This window comes from Larus michahellis, chromosome 1, assembly GCF_964199755.1.
Source record: "Larus michahellis chromosome 1, bLarMic1.1, whole genome shotgun sequence".
Classification (NCBI taxonomy): Eukaryota; Metazoa; Chordata; class Aves; order Charadriiformes; family Laridae; genus Larus; species Larus michahellis.
Window position 1 is genome coordinate 17,885,960 of NC_133896.1, and position 19,888 is coordinate 17,905,847.

The following is a 19,888-nucleotide window of genomic DNA, read 5'->3' on the forward strand; positions in this document are numbered from 1 at the left end:
ATTGCAACTTTTAGATAACTAATACTTATTGTACTGCAAGCAGAAAGGGTTAAGCTTCTTCCAAGCAAGAATTCAGACCAGTTGGGTTTGGACACATTCTTCACAAAGATATGACAAGTATAAAATTAGTCACCTAAAGCCTGAGGGTACAAATATACTACTTTACTTGGTGTATTTTTATCACCTGTGCTAAATTTTCTGATAAAGTCTGTCAATAAAAAAGTTTATCACCAAAGACCTGAACTCCAAGAATAAGTTCTCTCAAACGTCTCTCAACGACAGCAGTCAGGATTGCCTGAAAAAGCAGCTGACATTGAGAACTGTGAAGGTAGAGCACCTCTAAAAAGGGGCAGAAATTGCAACTTGGTCTGGAACCTGAGGACTGTTCCTCAGCTCTAGTTGCTTTCTGCGATGACAGCTGGAGGAAAAAAAAAAAAAAAAAAAAAAAGTAATTTTAGCATTTGCTCAGAGTTTGCCAGACCAGTGGGAGGTTGGGAGGTTCTCATTACAATTCTAACTAAATTTGTGGAGCATTTGGAACTGGAAAAATATTTATCAGGCAAGTCCCTGTTCAGTAAATTTCACTCATTAACATGTTCAGATGGGCAAAGGTATTACTGTCAACATCTTATCTGGCATTAACACACAATAAGCCACACCAAAAAAAAAGTCATAGTAATTAAATTCTGAAGTTGCACATTAAGATTTGATTTCCTTTGCAAAATATCCTTCCCAAATAAAATTGCATGTGATCAATAATTACACTGGGACACAAACAACTTTAGCTAGGTGTCTTTATGGACTACCATTGCTCATATCTTACACTTCGGCCTAAATTCAAGAAGTTATGAATACGAAGAAATTTCAAGAATAAATTAATAAAGTAAACTGAAAGTTAACCCTTTCTTACCAGCAGGAATTATGCCAATCCTTATATTGCACTGGACTAATGGTGCTTTGGGATTATTTTGGTCTATGCCAGAGTCCTTCTGCATTCTTCCAATGAGACCATGCATCACTTCACTGAACATGCCGTCCCCACCAACACAAACAACACTGCCAGGAAACACAAATTAGAATGCACACTAACAGTCAATAAACAACACAGCAAGTGTTCTACTTACAGCATGCACTGGGCACATCAAAAATAGTTGTTAATTCTCCTCCTCCATTTTTACAGAACATAGTAGCCCACAGTCAACTTGGCAATTAACAAGAAACAGAAAAAAAAATGATCAAGCTACACAACTGCAAATGCACCTAGACACATCTGTAATGTTAGAAAAAAATGCTGGAACGCAACCTAAAAAAAATTAAAGATTTTTATCTCCTATTGCTGTGTGCGGACAGACAAATATCAGTGGAAATTCACTATACAAGGAAAACACTGAACAGGACTGTACATACAGCTTTCTAAGTAAACAAAAGGGAAATAGGGTACCTGTACTAAAAAGGGAAAAATAAGTTAATATTTGTGGCTAGAGGCAGAAGTATATTTATTTCACTGTTAATTTAATAGGTATATACATTATATGAAAGTCAAAAAAACAGAAAAGTGCATGCTTGCATGCTCTTCTGAACATGCTGAGCGCCCAAACAGACAGAAGTCATGTGTATCTACATAGCCATTCATAATGAAACACAGAGTTCCAAATGTTACCAGATGCAAAACTTTGGTTTGCAAACTTAATTCAGGTCAGAGCTGGTGCAGCAGCTACACAGATCCTCAATATGTTAAAGCTCAGCAGAGAGTCCACAGCCAAGCAAATACTAGGAAGTAAAAGACTATTTTACAGCAATATACATTTCATGCACAGTAATCAAATGCACACTCTGAACTCTAAAAGCATAAACATTCTTTAACTGAAAAACTAATTCAAATACACTTTAGAGGAACACATGACAAATCCGAAGTTATGCATGTAGTCCCCAGCATACCTGTTTAGGAACTGTTACTGTTACCTACAGCAATCATTTCCAATGCATAAACTAATACTTACTCTTCCACATAGTCAGCAACAGATACTGCAGACGAAACGCTTATTTCATAGGGCAAGTAAGTTTACTTAATTTTTAAGTATTGATGATTTAAATTTACTTATTATTCTATTTTCAGCAGAAGGAAAGCTTGAAAAAACCCAGACGTTTTTTCACTAATGGAGAGGACAGTCTTAGAAATATACACTGTCCAAGTCAAGACTTAAGAAACTGGGAGAGAAAGGAGAAAAGGATGTTTGTTTTTCATTTTTATAATTAATTTCCCTTTCCATAGCTTAACTACATTATTCCTCAACTTTAGCCTGTCTCATCTTTCTCTGCAGACTCTAAGAGGTTAAGTGGACTAGAAGTATCACATCAGCTCAAGGTCAAAGTTGTCTCAGTAGTGTTCTATTTATAACAAATACTATATCCAGACTCAGAGACGACACTGATATGAACGTCTATACCTATCAAGGGTAAATACTGGCAGATAAAGACGTTCACATACACAGTATCAGCATGACCAAATTAATTGCAAACATCAGATGACCAGTGTGCAAGTCACACCTGTGAAGGCCCCTAGTGAAGAACTACTGTAAGAGAGATCCTGGAGCAATTCTTACATTTTGGGTTTATTTTTCTAATGGGCTAGCATTTCACTTTTCAGACAGATGACAATAGTAAACTACATATGCTAAAGGACTTCAGGAGAAGCAAGTCCACAAGACAACTGAGTTTTAAAAGAACTATGGTCCCTTCTAATTTCAACCACTCTGTGAAATAGTTCAAGAACTAAGGAAAAAACCAACCTGAAACAGTTTTACAGAGGCTTGTGAAACAGGCATATGGATAAGGAAGCATAGCTATTCATACACGTCAGGCTTACTCTAAGCATAGCAATTACCTGCATCATATTACAGCATGCTCTAGTTGTTCTGCACAATGATGTACAAAAACCTGCTATATTGTAACTGAATGAATATTGTAAGTAACTGTCTTCAAAGAGAAGCTGTTCTATCACTGAGCTATTAGATACTCACCATAAGAAATTCTTAAAAGGGGAAATGAGAAGAACAAACAGGAATCTAGCACAAGAGGTTTAAATAAGCTGTCTCAAGTAAATACACTTGGAAGACAGCGAAGCAGTTATCTCTAAGAATCCTGTATCTAGTTCCAAAATTACAGGCATGGCTTTGCCAAATAGGGAATCCGGAGAGTAAATGAAGAATCTCATCACTGAGTGAAGGGAAAGCCACTTATCAGAACCAATCTAAGAGGACAGATGAACAACAACTAGGTGTAGGAATCCAAAGAAGCTTTTCCTGTATGTACGAAGAATCAAAGTTGAAGAAACACATGCATTTCTGTGGTTCAACCATTTTTAAAATCTTCCATGTAACCATGTGGTTTGGACTCACGTATACATCAATACTACCTATACCACAAAACATTTCAGGGTAGCTTTCAAGCTCTCAGAACACTCAACTTCTGGAATTAATATTACATTCATCTTTTGAACACAAATCTCATGCAAACATTGTTACACTACACTTGAATGCATTGTGTGCTGAACAGGTTTGCTGGAACAGTTTAGTTTTCCTTTGATACTCCTAAACATCATTCTCTTATGGAAAGGAATATGCCCCAGAACTTTCAGATGTTGCAATAAACCTATCGGCAATGAAGGCTACTATTTTAAGTTAGAGAAAAGAACAGACTGATTACAGAATGTATCAGCTAGAAAAGAAAAGGCAAGTGAAGTTACTTACCCATCATATTTATTAATATTAACTTCAAATAAATTGTCCTTAGCATGGTTAGCATGTTCAGTTACTATGAAGAAATAAATACATTAAAAATTACTATTATAAAATTACTATTATAAAATGGTATATAATATACGATTATAAAAATGCTGGGTTTAATTCATTAATAACCATGATTCTATTACCAATGTGACCATAAAACAGCCTGCCCATAAAACGTGTTTCAAAAGGTTTTATGCCAAGGAAAGAATTGAGAGAGACATGCACTGCAGTACATATGGAAAAATATTTCACTAAAAAATTGTACAAATGAACAATTGGTTTTAACAGTAAAACAGAAAAAGACAAGAAGGACAGTATCTTATAAATTAATAGCTCAAATATCTCAGAAGTACAAGAATTTTTAGTTTAGTAAGCAGAAAATTGATATAAGGTCATCATTTATCTGGCTACCTATGCTTTAACTAGAAACATTCCCTCTCTACCACTTAGTTTAACTTCCTTAGCGTGAAAAGGTAGGTAACAGAAAGAACTAGCTACTCAGAGATGTTTTAACAGTTCAGATTGTGTTTATTAATAAATTAAAATATTCATTACTCACCAACAACGTCAGTGGAGATAGAAGCCAGACTGAAGAGTGGAGCAACTTTCTGTTCATAAATCCTCTTCCCTTGTCGTTTTCCTCCATACGGATTGATATACACAAGCAACTGCTTTGGTCTAGACTCTGCAGTAAGGAAAAACTATTAGAGTACCCTGCTCTTGTACACAAAACAAAAACCCAGCAAGCTATACAAAAACAAACCCGCAAACATCAAAGCAAACACAGCACAAAAGCCTTTTATAACTCTTTATGAACTCTTACAGAATCATAGAATGGTTTGCGTTAGAAGGGACCTTAAAGATCATCTAGTTCTCACTCCCCGCCACGGGCAGGGACACCTCCCACTAGACCAGGCTGCTCAAAGCCCCATCCAACTTGCCTTTGAACATTTCTAGGGATGGAGCATGCACAACTTCTCTGGGCAACCTGTTCCAGTGCCTCACCACCCTCACAGTAAAGAATTTCTTCCTAATATCTAATCTAAATCTACCCTCTTGCAGTTTAAAACTGTTACCCCTCGTCCTATCACTACACTCCCTGATAAAGAGTCCCTCCCCATCTTTCCTGTAGGTCCCCTTTAAGTACTGAAAGGATGCTATAAGGTCTCCCCGGAGCCTTCTCTTCTCCGGGCTGAACAACCTCAACTCTCTCAGCCTGTCCTCGCAGCAGAGGTGCTCCAGCCCCCTTGTCATCTTTGTGGCCCTCCTCCAGACTTGCTGTAACAGGTCCACGTCCTTCTTACGTTGGGGGGCTCAGAGCTGGATGCAGTACTCCAGGTGGGATCTCACCACAGCATAGTAGAGGGGGAGAATCACCTCCCTTGACCTGCTGGCCACGCTTCTTTTGATGCGGCCCAGGATGTGGTTGGCTTTCTGCGCTGCAAGCGCACATTGCCGGGTTAAACTCTATAATTCTTTATCAAAGAGCTATAAAAACCTGCTTCATCTATCCTCTTTATTATACTGACAGTATTGAACAAATTTGTAATAAGACATCAAGAGAAAATCAGAATCATTTCATCTGACTCCACATCTCACATTCTTATGCATATGATTCTTGCAGTACCTTCCCACTAGATGATGTCAGTATCACAGACATACAAGACAAAAGACAAACCAAGAGGAGCAATAGGAAAGGCATTTGTGAGTGAAGTATACACAGAAATACTTTTACATTAATTTATTTAAATAACGTTCTTGCTTTGGTAACATAGTTATAATGCATTTCCTTTCTGTGATAAAGATACAATAAGAGTAACTTACAAAACCACATCCTGCACAGCAAGTGCTTGCTCTGTAGTGTAATCCCTTCCCCCCAGAAAACACCTTTGATATTACTATCTCAAGTTTGTTCAAATAGTTGTGGTGGTGACAATGAAGACAATTATCACATCTCTGTACTAACAGATACACAAAATGGTAATGCTTGCTGCACCTAGAGAGCCTTCATTTTTTGTATAGGACCCGAAGACGTGTTATAACATTCACACTTCCTCAGATGGCATCCTAAGTTATTATTTTAAAAGGAAATTAGATCAGCACATTTGCATTTGCATAATAAATCCACCCAAGCTAGACTGCTTGAATGGTTTAAAGCTGCCACACACCCAAAGCACTATTCACCCTCTCTGAAAACGTTTTCTGAAATAGTCTGTTTTACTGGAAGTCACGTACCTCATGTAACATATACAAAACAGGAACATTAGTAAGATACACTCTTCAATCCCTGTTCAGAAGAACATTTTTTTGTTAAATATCCACTTTTATCCTGTGAGCCTTAAGTACTTGCCTGAGTCACATCATAGTCCCTTCTCTGTCTCTGTGCCTCAGATGGATCCCAGACCTGTGCTGTAGGTAGCTTATCGCCAGTCCTGTCCCCAGCTCCATCTCCTGCTGCTCCTGTCTGGCCTCCCTGGATGGACCCAATTGCTTTATCTCATCTGGGCTGTAAAAGGGACCTGCTGTTATCTCCATCCCTGCTCAGATATAGTACAGCTGCACCTTAGTTGGCAAGAACACTGCCTGTGCTATGGCCATCCTTGACCTTCCTTCTGTCATGGAGCTGCCCTGCTCCTGCTGCTCCTCGACACCTATCAAGGTATCTCTTTCAGGAATAATTCCTGCAAAACTACTTTTAGCCTTCCAAGAAGTAGATATCCAACAGTCACAGAAATTATTAATGGCACCTTGTTTATAAGACAGACTGGAAACTCTGTTAAGCTTCTAACGTGTCCCTATTTTGTGAAAATAATTTACATCTGGGAAAAATTATAAGACACCTATAGTCCTGACTGATCAGAGCAAAACACTCAGTACGACTTACCAAATATGCGAGATAAAAAAGTAGAGATAGGAAGAATGAGACACTTCAACTCTCAGTTCCCTCAACTTTTGAGTATAAGCTGCTCTTAAGAGTTCAAAAAAGCAGCTCTATCAAAATAATATTAAGTTACACACAAGCCTGTAAAATGATGCCGCAAGTGTTAGTAGTTTAATCAAACTTACTCTGCATTTCAAGTAATTCTTTCAGTGCCTGTATCCACTGATTACACAAGTGCTCATCAACACACCAAAACGTCACATCACTGCACCGCCAGCGGTGATTTCGGGCTTTCTTCACATAATATACTAGTTAAATGTTAAAAAAAAAAAAGAGAGAAGAGGCACAATGAGACAGTTTTATGAAATGACAAATGCCTTAAATGCATCTCGGAGACATCTCCAAAATATCTGTCTTTGGAAAAAAGTAGTACTTAACCTCCACTACACATTTCTGCAAACATCAGAAGCATTCAGAGTGTGAACAGGACACTTGTAAAAAGTCAAAATGAAAACATAAATGAAAACACCTGCTCTAGGTCATTACCTTATAGTAGATACCCAAACATATACTTCTTTTTAAACGAAATACAACCCATTTTCTATAAACTAATTATAGACATACTTATACAAAAGTTCACTGAGTTTACTTTAACCATATTAAAGTCTGCAATGTCTACATAATATAAAATGTCATAAGCCAGACCCTCACATCAGCTCCCATGTAACAAACAGGGTGTATTTAATTTCATAAAGCTGAAACTTGAGAAAAAAAATCTAGAGTTTTCTCGTGCATTAAGAACTAGGCTGATGAGACAAGAAGCACCCTTACCTTTCCATCTACAGTATCACCACTTGTTGTTACCAAAGGACTAAATGTGAGGAAAGCAGTCCACAGCATAACAATTCGGCAGGAGAGCAATCACATTTGCCCCAGCTTTGCAGCACAGAAGTCACCACTCTTTCCCCATAACAAACAGAAATTTATTTCTGGCACTTTGTTTTAAGAATGCAGTCAATAATACAAAGAGCCTTTACACATTCTGATGGTTAGGGATAATTTTAAAAAACCCAAACGTTTAGGACTCATTTTCCAGCTTCTCCCTTGATTCTCTAATCAATTAGTAGAAAGCAAGTGTCCTGCTGCAACGTCATTCAGCGGCAGAAATGTAAGACATTAGTTAGGACTTCATTAAATAACTAAACACAGCATGTGTTCTTAAAGGAAGGGTTTATTTCCCAAAATAAGGATCTTTAAATATAAACTGGCAAATTTTTTATTTTTTTGGGGGGGGGGTGGTAGGGGTGGTGTTTGGTTGGTTTTGTGGGTTTTTTGGGGGGATTTTCTTTTGGTTTTTTTTTTTTTTTTTTAAAAAAACACATCACTTCTGTTTAAAAAAAATTCTGAAGATAATCCATTTGAGTCCACGCTAAAGTACCCCTAACAAAGTAATTAGCACAAGCATCCCAAGACTGTATTTGCCTTACCCGTGAAAGCATGTGGCTTTGCCATTTTTTGCCATTTCCCAGTATTACGCTGTTTCTTGTTAAGTTCAGTTTCTTCTACAGCAATGATCTCAGAGGTTGGTACGAAACAGTTTTCTGTATAAACACAAGATCTTACATGTTAACATTTTAAAACAGCACCAGAATGATTATTTCTACACATAATATGACATAGACATACAATTAGAGTAGCTGCTCAATATGCACAACCAAGAGCATAAGTAGAAATTTACTGAATATTTTCTATTTCCTTTTGCCTTTAGTCAAAGCATACCATCCATAACCACCTAGGAACTACCCCAAACGATATTTTGAACGTCTATGATTTCTTCAGAAAAATTAGGAATTCAAAGTATAAAAATATTTTTGCATGAAGCCAAAATCCATCAAGATTGCCTTTTTCAGAGTACTGAAACTGCCCCTTCAGTGATGCCTAGTTCAGATATTTGACAGTGAATAGCACAAGATATTTCAAAGAATGTGCAACTAAATCTAGTGCAGGGAGACTACAGAGGCTATTTGTTATTCGCAAGTAAGTAGTTGGCTTATGAAAGAAGGGCATTCATATGAATTCTTAAGACTTTAAATCCCACTAAGCTTTTAAACTTCAGGATCTCCTATGAAGCAAATTCTAGATGTTATGTTTATGTACTGTTAAATATATTTCCCTTGTATCAACTTCAAAACTATTGTTTTTTCAGACAATAGTTTTGCTTTTACACTATGAAAGAATTTCCTCCACCCTCACTCTTTCTTCTCTTATAGTCCCCTCAGCACCTTCTCAGTCTTCTTAACTCCTGTCAAATTGAGGATTTTCTCTCATTTTCATTACTAATTTCAAAATTTCTTCGCTTTTACCTTATCTCTAAAAAAAGAGTGAAACTGAAAATGCATGCTTTCTATTTATGCACAAGCAAGCGCCCTGTGTATATATACACAAATAAAACAATTACATACGATTATATTATTGTACTTATTATATAAGAAATTTTATTATTATAATATACTCATTTCTGTCATATATAGATAGATATAGAGATATAAAGAGATATTAAATGCATAAAATACAAACACTAATACTGTTGTTGCTAGGTTTTATTCTGCATTTCATCTTCCTCACTATTTTGCAGAAGAACCATGGTGGTGGTGAGGAATGTAAAATAGGAAGAATTATTTTTTTTCCCCATCCTATTTCTTTGTGTTAGTCCATAGAGTTGTTACCTATTTTCATGTCTATTGGTATGTCATGGACTACACACACAAGTTTTTTTTCCTTTATGTGTGTTTTAGTATTTGACTTTATTTATATTCCTCTAGAGATTTTATCTTCCTAGAGGTTTTTAGCTTGATTCCAAGGAAAAGTAGCCTCCAAACTTTACACTGAGGTCTTTCAGTAATCTGGATGTGTTCAAATGTTTTACCTACTAATAAAACAAATTTTGGCTTATAATAATATAATAATTGCATTTACTATATTTAAGGCATGATGGGGAAATGCAGCAGTCACAGAATGTCTTTATAAAGATCCAACAGCAGAGATGAACTTACTAAAACACTTTACGTGTATACAGATATAGATATCATACATATACACGTGTAAGACCATCAAGTATTTAATAATGGACAGCACCAGTTAATTCGTCTTCCTAACATTCAGAGACAAGATCTGCTATGGAATCTCGATAGGATTCTTCACCTACCCATTTATCCAAGGGAAAAAAATACAGAACAGAGATGGAACAATAAATTAAGGGAAGCATGCTGTTTAACCCTTCTTTCCCAGAACTGCTTTTAGTTCTCAACTTTCTACTGACTATGCCACCTACCCATATGTCAGAATATGAAAAAAAGCTTGCTGCATTTATAAAGATTGCACTCATTTTGTTGTTACTCACTGATATGCTACAAAACTGACAAACAACATTTAGATCAAAATTTAAATGACTATTCTCTAATGAACATTTTTGGAAATAGTTCTGCGTACTAGATACCTATTAGCACATATGCTAGGAGTGACAACAGAAGTCATTGTTTTATTATGCATTTTCTATATAATAAAGTTGCCCAACTGTACAGATAGGAAATAGATTAAAAAGCACTTCCAAATCTTTATCACTGAAAGCACTTATTTGGATAACACAGTTTAGCACATATTACACAGCTTATATTAACAACCCTCGACCTTGAAAGCACTTCTGCTAAGCTCTCCTAATTCTTCAGATGTATTCTCCCCCTGATGGTCTCATGACTGGAAGTTCTGCTTTTCTAGCAAATCTCTTCACAGAGGCGGCAGAAAAGCAAAGATTAAATGTTTTAACTATATATGTGCATTTTTTTTTTAATCTTAACATGATTTACATATTTGAAAAAACAGATTCCTGGGAGGGGACGGGGGGACGGGACAGACAGACACAGGAAAAAAAAACACACAAAAGCAAAGAACAGAGTGATCCCATCTTCCCCCCTGTAAATCTTTGGGTTTCATAAAAGTCTGAGAAGTTTCTGTTCTGCAAATACCAGCTCTTGTCAATCGTGGCCCTCAGTGCTACTTGGCACTGTACAAGCATCACCCAACGCCACTGCCCTGATAAGTATACTGCAATCTTAAGGCAGTCAAAACCACACGCTACCTAGTACAGTAATTGCAGAGAGCCAAAAAGATGCAAAGCTGTCTCAAATACAAACATGTTATTCAGAAAATTCCCTACAGCTTATAAAACCAAATCTGATTGCAGTGGTATTTGTGTCTGAATAGAGCTCAGGAATTTCTATCAGTCCAAATATGACTATCACTATTCAACTTAACGTTATACAATATATTGTTTAATCATAAAGCAAATCAACTACTTAGTCCCACTCTCTCCCCTTCTCCCCAGAAGGGAGAAGTTTCCACTGGGAAGAAATAGAGACCTTCAATACAAGCAGCACAATGCCACTCCTATAAACACAATGCCTTCATCTGCCATTTAATCAACAAAACCCGCCCCATAAAATTAAGTAGAAGGTCTATCCCACCCTCTTTTGAGAGGTCAACAAGATTCACATATGTACTAATTATAGTCCTTTCCCACACCTACTTTGCAGCATTTACCCTCTTATCAAGCAGCATGAGCCATTCCTTTCACTGATTTAGCACAAAGGTCTTCACTCATAAAGGCCTTCACCTTTACGAGTTCCTCCCAAAACATGGAAAAATCTTATTGCCACATTAACAAAAAGAAAATCGGTACTTGCATCAGCACTACTACACCAACATTAATGAAAAAAAGTTGAAATGTGGGCTCAGATCACACCAAAGAAAGAATTTCACTTGGCTTAGTGCAATATACTCAAGCAAGCACCACGCAACAGTTCCTAGACAAAATTCGAGGCAAAATACCGTGACTCTTTCAACACATGCATCTAGATTCAAGAGACTGAATTTCAAGTTCAGAAATGTTGAAGTACATATCAATTTTCTTAAGCTTAATCTCAAAGATCTTCACACGTTTATGTTTTCATGTCCACCTTGTTCAATGTTTCGCATACCTGACACACTAAAGAGAATGAATTGTCCATCCAGAGCAGCTGGATGAAGGGGCATGGCAAAAAAAAAAAAACATTAAAAAAACCCAATCAAAACACACAACAAACAGGTGACAGTCTTCCCAGCACACTGCCTGTGCCAGTCATCACTCATTCCAGGTCACAGAGCTCTTATAATCTTAACAGACACTCTTCCGAAGTGCAAACTGACAAATCAGCAAAATACTGTTAGATGCATACTACTTTTCCCTACATTAAGCAAGTGGGAGAAAAGAAACACACCCCAAATTAAGCACACTAACAGCGGGCTTTCTTTGTGAAAAACACAGCCAGCAGTTGTGAAGTGTGTTTTTCTGTGTTAAGAAAGGCTTTTTGGTGCATCATCGCTGTCTGTCACTCCCACAGAGCTCTGCCTGAGTTAATAAGGAAACTCAGTCGGAACGCCAGTCTAGATTTGTTCATTCATCCTGTCAGCTACATATCCTACAGGCCAAATTCCTCCCTCAGGAACGTGTTAGCTCAAAGCAACACAGGCATGTGCAAAAACATAAAAATGTCGCTGATCACAGCATTTGGTTCATTCTTAAAATTCAGCTCAGGCCCACGGATGCAGTGGCATTCAGAATTAATTGAAATTATTAGTAAACTCTTTGTGACTTAAAAATATTAACAACTAAAAAGCTGGGGTGCAGATTTAAAGAAAAAGTATTTTTTCAGTCCCTTTGAAAACTAATTTACTGTTACAGACCACATGAACGGTAAGTTATCTTGCCCTAAGTTTAAGCTTCGCCTTCACCTAAAAGCAAGAAAATAATGTTTTCTGTCAGAAGGCACATTGCATTATATTGATCATGCACTACAGAAAGCTGTGTAATACAGACCAGAAGATGATGGTGGATAGGGATATAGAGTACAATTACAGAGAATTCACATCCTGGGAGAGGGGGGAGAAAAAAGGCTAAATGATTTAACTGAAAACTGTGAGAGAGTCACAAAAATATCTGAAGGCCAGTATCTCACAATACACAGCCATGTATAGGGAAATCGGCTTTTTTTTTTTTTTTTAAGTAAATCAAGTACTTTGTAAATCAACAGACAATAGATCAGCTCCTACTATGATCAGACACACAGTTGCTACTTCACATCGCATATCTGAATTTGAATAAAATCACAACAATTTGAACTTGGATCAATTTGCATATTTAAATCGTACTATTGAATGTTTTCACATTGATTTTTTTTTTTTCAAATTTCCAAGTTAAATCTTTTCAACTGAACTATGAATATTTCAGTTTTGAAGCCAGAAATAAGAAACACTTCTTCACCTTAAGGGGAAAAAAACCCATCCAAACACAAAAGAGGTGTATGCTGAAAAACATACATTGTTTAATGTAGTGTGCATCTATATTTGAATAATGTATCTTCCAGAAGACGACGCATTCTTCTAGAATGGCTTCTAGAGCTTTTATTTCCCACGTCCTACCGGTTCAATGTAGTCAGGGGAACTGCCTAGGGAAAAACATGGTTCAGATTTCTACACATGTCCATTGCCAACTGGGAACGACTGATGAAAAATGACCTTGCTAAGGATGTGCCAGCGCATTGCAGGTGCTGGATAGACCTTGTTTCCAAGCAGGTCCATCTCTGCTGCCTTGGTACTGTGTTTATCAAACTGAGCGTTCTTTAGAAGCCACAACATCAGAATAGCATCAGGCTTGTGAACACTAGCACTGAGGCTTCCTCAAGCGGTTGTTTTCGGGGGAAAGCTGGAAAAGACATGCGGAGGGAGGAGAATTCTGGAGGGACAAATAGAAGGGCTAAAAGAAAGTGCACAGAACAAGTGAAGGCATACAGTTCAGTGTCCAGTTTGATCATTGCCTTCACGCTTGTACTTTACAAAGGAAAAAAAAAAAAAAGCAGAAAAATGACAAGAGAATCTCATTCTGTGTTTGTAATGCCTTAGTACCAGGCATGACACAATCTTAGCCAATACTTCCAAAATACCTGTAAGTACACATGTACAATGTATAACCTGCTATGAAATCTGGTACACAAAGCTTTATCATGTGTTACTCAAAAACCTGATTGTGCCATCGACATGAAGAAATAATAAAAAAATTGATCTGCCCAGCTTTGCATACACTATTTATGATTAACAACTAAATCTCATGGAGGAATGTTACGAGATTGAAAAATAATGCTCTTCATAACACTTGAAGATGAAGGCATGCCTAGGAAAAAACTGCACAGCTAAAAGTAACAGCGAAACACACTGAAAATTTCAGATAAAGCTTTTCCCTCTAAGTTCAAACAAGTCTAACCAAACAAAGAATGGGAAATGGGGAACCTCATTACACTGAGGACAGAACTCGAAAATATGATCCTGTTAAACAAAGTCTAAGAGCAGGAAGGAAAGTAAAAAGTATTTAGGATTTAAGGTTTTGAAAACATACCATGACTTGAGCGAACATTTTACATTTTTGTTACTGTTATCTTCTCAGAAATAGCATTAAAAATAATTCTCCTGAATTAATACTTCTTTCTTCACAAAATGCATTTTCACAGAATGGGGTTTAAATATATATATTAATATCATTGTACAAAGATGAAAAAATACAAGAATCTCCCCATATTCTGTAAAACTATATTGTTCTTGACAATAGGACAAAGTCTCTCGTTCCCCACCTGTTCCTGAATTTCAATGCAACAGGGAGAGGTAGATATTTCAACACTTCTACAACACACCTAACTATAGCTCTAGTTCCTTACCTGTCAAAGTCTGACAACCTTGACAAAATATATACCAAACCATTTTTACTTACGTAGCTGAATCTGAGACAATAATAAATACTCAGAAAATAAGCAGCCCTTACTGAGTTTTTTCAGTTTAAAGACAACTGTTTCACTGTAATAACTACCTATTAAACAAAAAATACAGCACTTTTATACTGCATAATTAAGTCTGTATTTAGGCATAATGCACAGTAGTCACGCAGTCAAAGACTGAATGGTAGAAAGATACCAATCTTGGTCAAGCAACTCCTCTGAAATTATATGCTTCTAACTAACCATCTTACATATTATAAAGTTTATTTATATACTGTGAAGTATGCTGCTCATATTTCCAAAATAATTGTAGAGAACATGATGAGCTATCCCAGGTCTTAAAAGAGCTTAAAGACAACAGGGCAGCAATAACATAAATCTGTGATGGTATTAAAGCACAAGTGCAGGAAACACATGAATTAATCAGGCATTAAGAAGAGGAGGTACATCATCTATTGCATTGCTCTCGACATAAATTATACCCGTGCCTCCAGAACACTTAGGCATTTCTTTTTCTTCTCACACCCTCCCTTTTCTCTTCTGATTCCATGTCATATTTTCCAAAATCTGGTAAATAGCTATGCTACAGGACAGCATCCACACTTGGTAACCAGACTGGCCTCCTAAGGAATCTCCAACTGGGTACTGCTTCAGAAACTGCCTCAAAAAGAGTCTAGCTTTCTGCATCCCACCCTCCTTTCACCATTCCCAGCATTCTAACATCCACTTTGGAACAGGCTTCAGGACAGGTTTGTAGTCGGTTTGGCCCACCAGGAACAAGTCGAGACAGCTTACAACTTAAAAAGTTGAAAAAAAAGTTATAACTGTAAGTGGTTGTAAACTTCAGAGTGCTAATAAGAGAGTTAGTGTGATTTTGTGGGCACTCTTTCATGGTCTAAAGGAAGCTATCATACAGCAGACAGAGCTCCTTTTGAACTTGCTCTAGCCTACAGATCAGTCAGCCGGTGACTTTGCAAGGGAATTTTTAGAAGGATTTTACACAATTCAACAAAATTCTCTACAAAACAGGGGCTTTTTTCAAAAATAGGCCAATAAGATATTATGATAAAGTAAGGAAAATATTTAAGAAAGGTATGTGGTAAGAAGGAAAGAAATATTTAACTATTTAAGTTTGGGAATTGTAGACATCTAGATTCTAACCTTTCTCAGATAAACTTCCAGTCAGCCTTTCTATTATTAGTTTCCCTGTCTTAGTTCCTCCAGCCTCTAAAATAAGGGTGACAGCAGTTTTCCACTCTACAGCAGCTGCTGTGAAAAGAAGGACTTCACACATTTTCAGATGTTCACACACCATGCTAATAGGGTTATGTTAATAATGGGAATAATTACTATATAAAAACCTCAAGGTCAAAGATTCTGATAAAATGTCACCTAAAATACAGTAGGAAGCTTGACATACTGTATGTACAGACCTTTTCAAATGTTATCCTGAAATTTTGTCAAGTATTTTTAGCAGCAACCTCTCCCACTTGCAGTTTTGTAAGTTGGCACTATTCTAATTGCACAAAAGCTGAACCATAAACAACTTTTTTAGCTCATTACAAATTATTAGCCTATATTAAATATTTCTAAAACAATAACTCGCAAAAGTTAAAGTTTCATTGGAAGTTTCCGTGGAGCCCTTTAAAAAGAGCTTTAAAAAAAAAATACTCATTTGAAAACAAACAAACACAACCAATCCCAAAATAAGCAATAATTGCCTGAAACACTCCCACAGCATGAAAGTGTTTTTACCCACACCTAAGTCATGCAACTAAAAGGAAAAAAGTTGCTTTTAAAGTTCTGTAAGTCTGCTATGTGCTGCTACCTTAATTTACTGCTACCTTAATTTAAACACAAAACTGCAAACTACATGCTGCTACCTACTCGGAGCGCCAAGAAACAATGGGGTTCAGCTAAACAAATCCGTGCCTTCCTCACCCAGCGGCAGGGGCAGGCTCCATCCTTTTGTTACAGAGGCAGCTCTCGGAGCAGACGTTTAAGTTGCCTTTCTCTGTACAACAGGGTGCTTCGCTGCCCTCGCCGTGTCCGCGGCTCACGCTGAGCCGCTCCCAGCTCTGTCTGGGAAGGCACAAGGCGACTGACGGGCCGACGCGTTCAGCACAGCCGGCGACGGCCCTGACACCGCTTCGCCCCCGGCTTCATCTCCCCGCACCTCCCGGCCGCGGCCCGGGCCCGCGGGGACTAAACCCCCCTCCGTCCTTCACCGCCGGACTCTGAACCCCAGCGCCGGCTGCCGCCCTTCCTTTGGAGGGCGAAAAGCCGCCCAAGTACAGGAAATACCCAGTGCCGACACAACGCCGAACCCTCAGCGTTCCCCGAGCCCAGGAACCGCCATGAGAGCGGCTCCCGCAGCACGGCGGGCCGTCCCCGCCGGCACCCATGCCCGAAGCCGCCCTGCCGCAGGCCGCCCGGGACGCTGCGGACGCCCTTCCCCCACCGCTGAGGAGAGGCGGCCCCTCAGGCGGCCCCGGCCCGCTGCGAGGCCGCGGCAGGTGCGCTAAGGCCCGCCCGGCCGCCCCGGCCCGGCCCGCGCCGCCGCTCCACTCACCGCCGCCGCGGCGCGGCGGGCGGGGGTCGCGCCAGGCCAGCCGCCCCCGCTCCTCGTCTAAGGTCACCTCCCAGGAGCGCCGCCCCAGCCCCAGCGTGGACACCAGCCGCGGCCTCCGGCCGCCCGGGAGCTGCTCCATGGCGGCCGAGAGCCCGGGCCCGCCGCAGTCCCGCTACCGCATGGCCCAGCGGAGCGGGCGGCCGCCGCGGGGGCCGGCCCGGCAGGTAACGGAGCCCGCCGCCGGCCAGCCTGTCCCCCAGGCGGGGCGAGGCGTCAGAGCCTACGCCAGCGCCGCCGGGGCGGGGCCTGCGGGGGACGCGGCTCCCCGGCGCGATCCGCGGGGCGGGGCGGGGCGACCGGGGACCAGAGGTCGGAGGCCGCCAAAGCCCTCGGCGGCCCCTGCGGGAAGCGTTCCCAGCGCACCTGGGCGCGGAGGAACGTGAGCCAGCAGTGTGCCCAGATGGCCGAGAAGGCCAACAGCATCCTGGCCTGCACCAGGAACAGTGTGGCCAGCAGGACTAGGGAAGTGATCGTCCCCCTGTACTCAGCACTGGTGAGGCCCCACCTCAAATACTGTGTCCAGTTTTGGGCCCTTCACTACAAGAAAGACATTGAGGTGTTGGAGCATGTCCAGAGAAGGGCAACGAAGCTGGTGAGGGGTCTGGAGCACAAGTCTTATGAGGAGCAGCTGAGGGAGCTGGGAGTGTTTAGCCTGGAGAAAAGGAGGCTGAGGGGAGACCTTATCACTCTCTACAACTACCTGAAAGGAGGTTGTAGCGAGGTGGGTGTTGGTCTCCTCTCCTCAGTAGCAAGTGACAGAACAAGAGAAAACGGCCTCATGTTGTGCCGTGAGAGATTTAGATTGGATATTAGGAAAAATTTCTTCACTGAGAGGGTTGTCAAGCATTGGATCAGGCTGCCCAGGGAATTAGTGGAATCACCATCCCTGGAGGTATTTAAAAGCCAGGCAGACATGGTGCTTAGTGACATGGTTTAGTGGTGGTTTTGGCAGTGTTAGGTTGATGGTTGGACTCGATGATCTTTAAGGTCCCTTCCAACCTAGACGATTCTATGACCTGCTTTGTCTCCTCAGCCCTTGCTCTGTGACCCACAGTGGAGGCTTGCCCAGGCTGAGCCCCTGGGAACAGCCAGCACAGGGGAAACACCAGCACCACAGGCATGGCTCCGTGTGGAGAAACTGGGGTTTACACCATAACATGTTTGGGTTGTTTTCATGTTGGTTTTTTTTTTGCGGGAGGATCAAGCATCCATCACAGTGACAATGAACTCTACCCTTATCAAGACAGTGGAAATGTAATGAATACATCTACCACAAACAACTGGTACCACAAACCTCTCCATCTAATCTTGCCTTCTTTTACATAAAAACATTCAGGGTTTGCCTTAAAGATACTGACCGTAATTCCCTATAATTAAATTCTTAATTGTTTGCTGCCTTACCTCCATGGTGTCCCTGAAACTTATCACTGTAGCTATCAGTATCTACCCAAAATACAGGCCAGACTGAGCAGCAGTCACTCTGTCTCTGACCTTACTCCAAACAAACTGGTTCAGAATATTTCCTACAGAGGTTACAGAAAAATGTCACTGGTCTGTTCTTACATGTGTTCAGCCCGGGGCCAGTCCTCTGCTCCATGAGGATGATGCAGAGATGCTCCAGCTGGCTTTGCTCAGAGCCAGTGGAGATCTAAAAAGCTTCTGCTGGTGATGTCTGCTCTGAACCTTGTCGTGTACTCACATTTCATTTTTCTGAAAACAAATGGGCTAGGTCTTGTCATCCATGTGTCCAAAATAGTCTTCTTGTGCCACGAATGCTTGTCATCTTCTGTCTCGATTATTGCAACATCCCTTCCTCTGGCCTTGAAAGACATGACGTTGCCACCTTTATTGTTGAAAATGCCTAGGTATGACACACCACACTGTCACAATTTCAAGGACTACTTTGTTTCTGTCAGTTGTATTGCCCTTTATGTTTTGGAATTTTTCCCCTCATAAACACCTGCAAAGTTCTTTATATTGAGGCTTAAAGTAAAGTTTGTTTGTTGCAAAAGTCACACAACAGTGAACATGAGTCTGCCAAATCCACCACTGAGCAGTCATCAGCGTCTCACTGGTTCTTTTGCATTTTGCCAGCTGCATCAGCTGTTATCACCGTCTTACACTTGGATGGTAAGGTCACTGGGCCACAAACATCCTTTTGGGTTTGGGTGGTACAACATCTAGCATATTTCACTTCCATTAATTTATAATCACTTCTGCGAGCCAGAAAAGCTGTGTGGAAACCACAGCCTAATGCTGATGCTCACAGTGCAACAGAGACTCTCTCGATGTTGACCCCCTCAGACACGCTCGAGGAGCTAATGGATCGCTAATATCAGCCTGTATTCTTAAAAATACTATTTATCATTTCTCCACTGGGCAAATTAGATCTGATCTTTTATAGCCTACAGTCACATTAATTAATATTCTTACACCATGATCCGTGCTAGCTGAAGAAATAAAAAGTTCATTCTTTTTACCATTCTTGCTTATGATTATTTCCTTTTATTCTTACTAATCTGACAACTCTTTTTGGATTAGCTAAGGCTAAAGCCTTCAACTGTAAAACACAGAAGTGATAAAATATTCTCTGGTCTTTTAGAGGCCTACAGAGGTGTACTAGCACCATTAGCAGGAGTGGCATTCCCCATCCACATTTCTTATTTGTTTAGATAAGGAGAAGCCACTTATTTCTTCCTTGCATACCGTTTCAGTGTAACGGTGTTTTGGT

General features: G+C 39.9%; 1 protein-coding gene across 2 annotated transcripts in view; it reads right to left on the reverse strand.

Annotated features, from left to right (window-relative positions):
• The window catches only part of CERK (ceramide kinase), a 42,598-nt gene extending 25,234 nt beyond the window's left edge, over positions 1-17,364 (reverse strand). For both annotated transcript variants that reach the window (XM_074586122.1, XM_074586022.1), the window contains exons 1-6: positions 17,098-17,364; positions 8,157-8,270; positions 6,855-6,977; positions 4,348-4,473; positions 3,750-3,813; positions 911-1,056 (exon numbers count right to left, since the gene is read on the reverse strand). In XM_074586122.1, coding sequence (XP_074442223.1) covers positions 911-1,056; positions 3,750-3,813; positions 4,348-4,473; positions 6,855-6,977; positions 8,157-8,270; positions 17,098-17,236 — 712 coding nt within the window. In that variant the 5' untranslated portion in view covers positions 17,237-17,364. The remainder of the gene's footprint in view (positions 1-910; positions 1,057-3,749; positions 3,814-4,347; positions 4,474-6,854; positions 6,978-8,156; positions 8,271-17,097) is intronic.
• Positions 17,365-19,888: the final 2,524 nt, after the last annotated feature.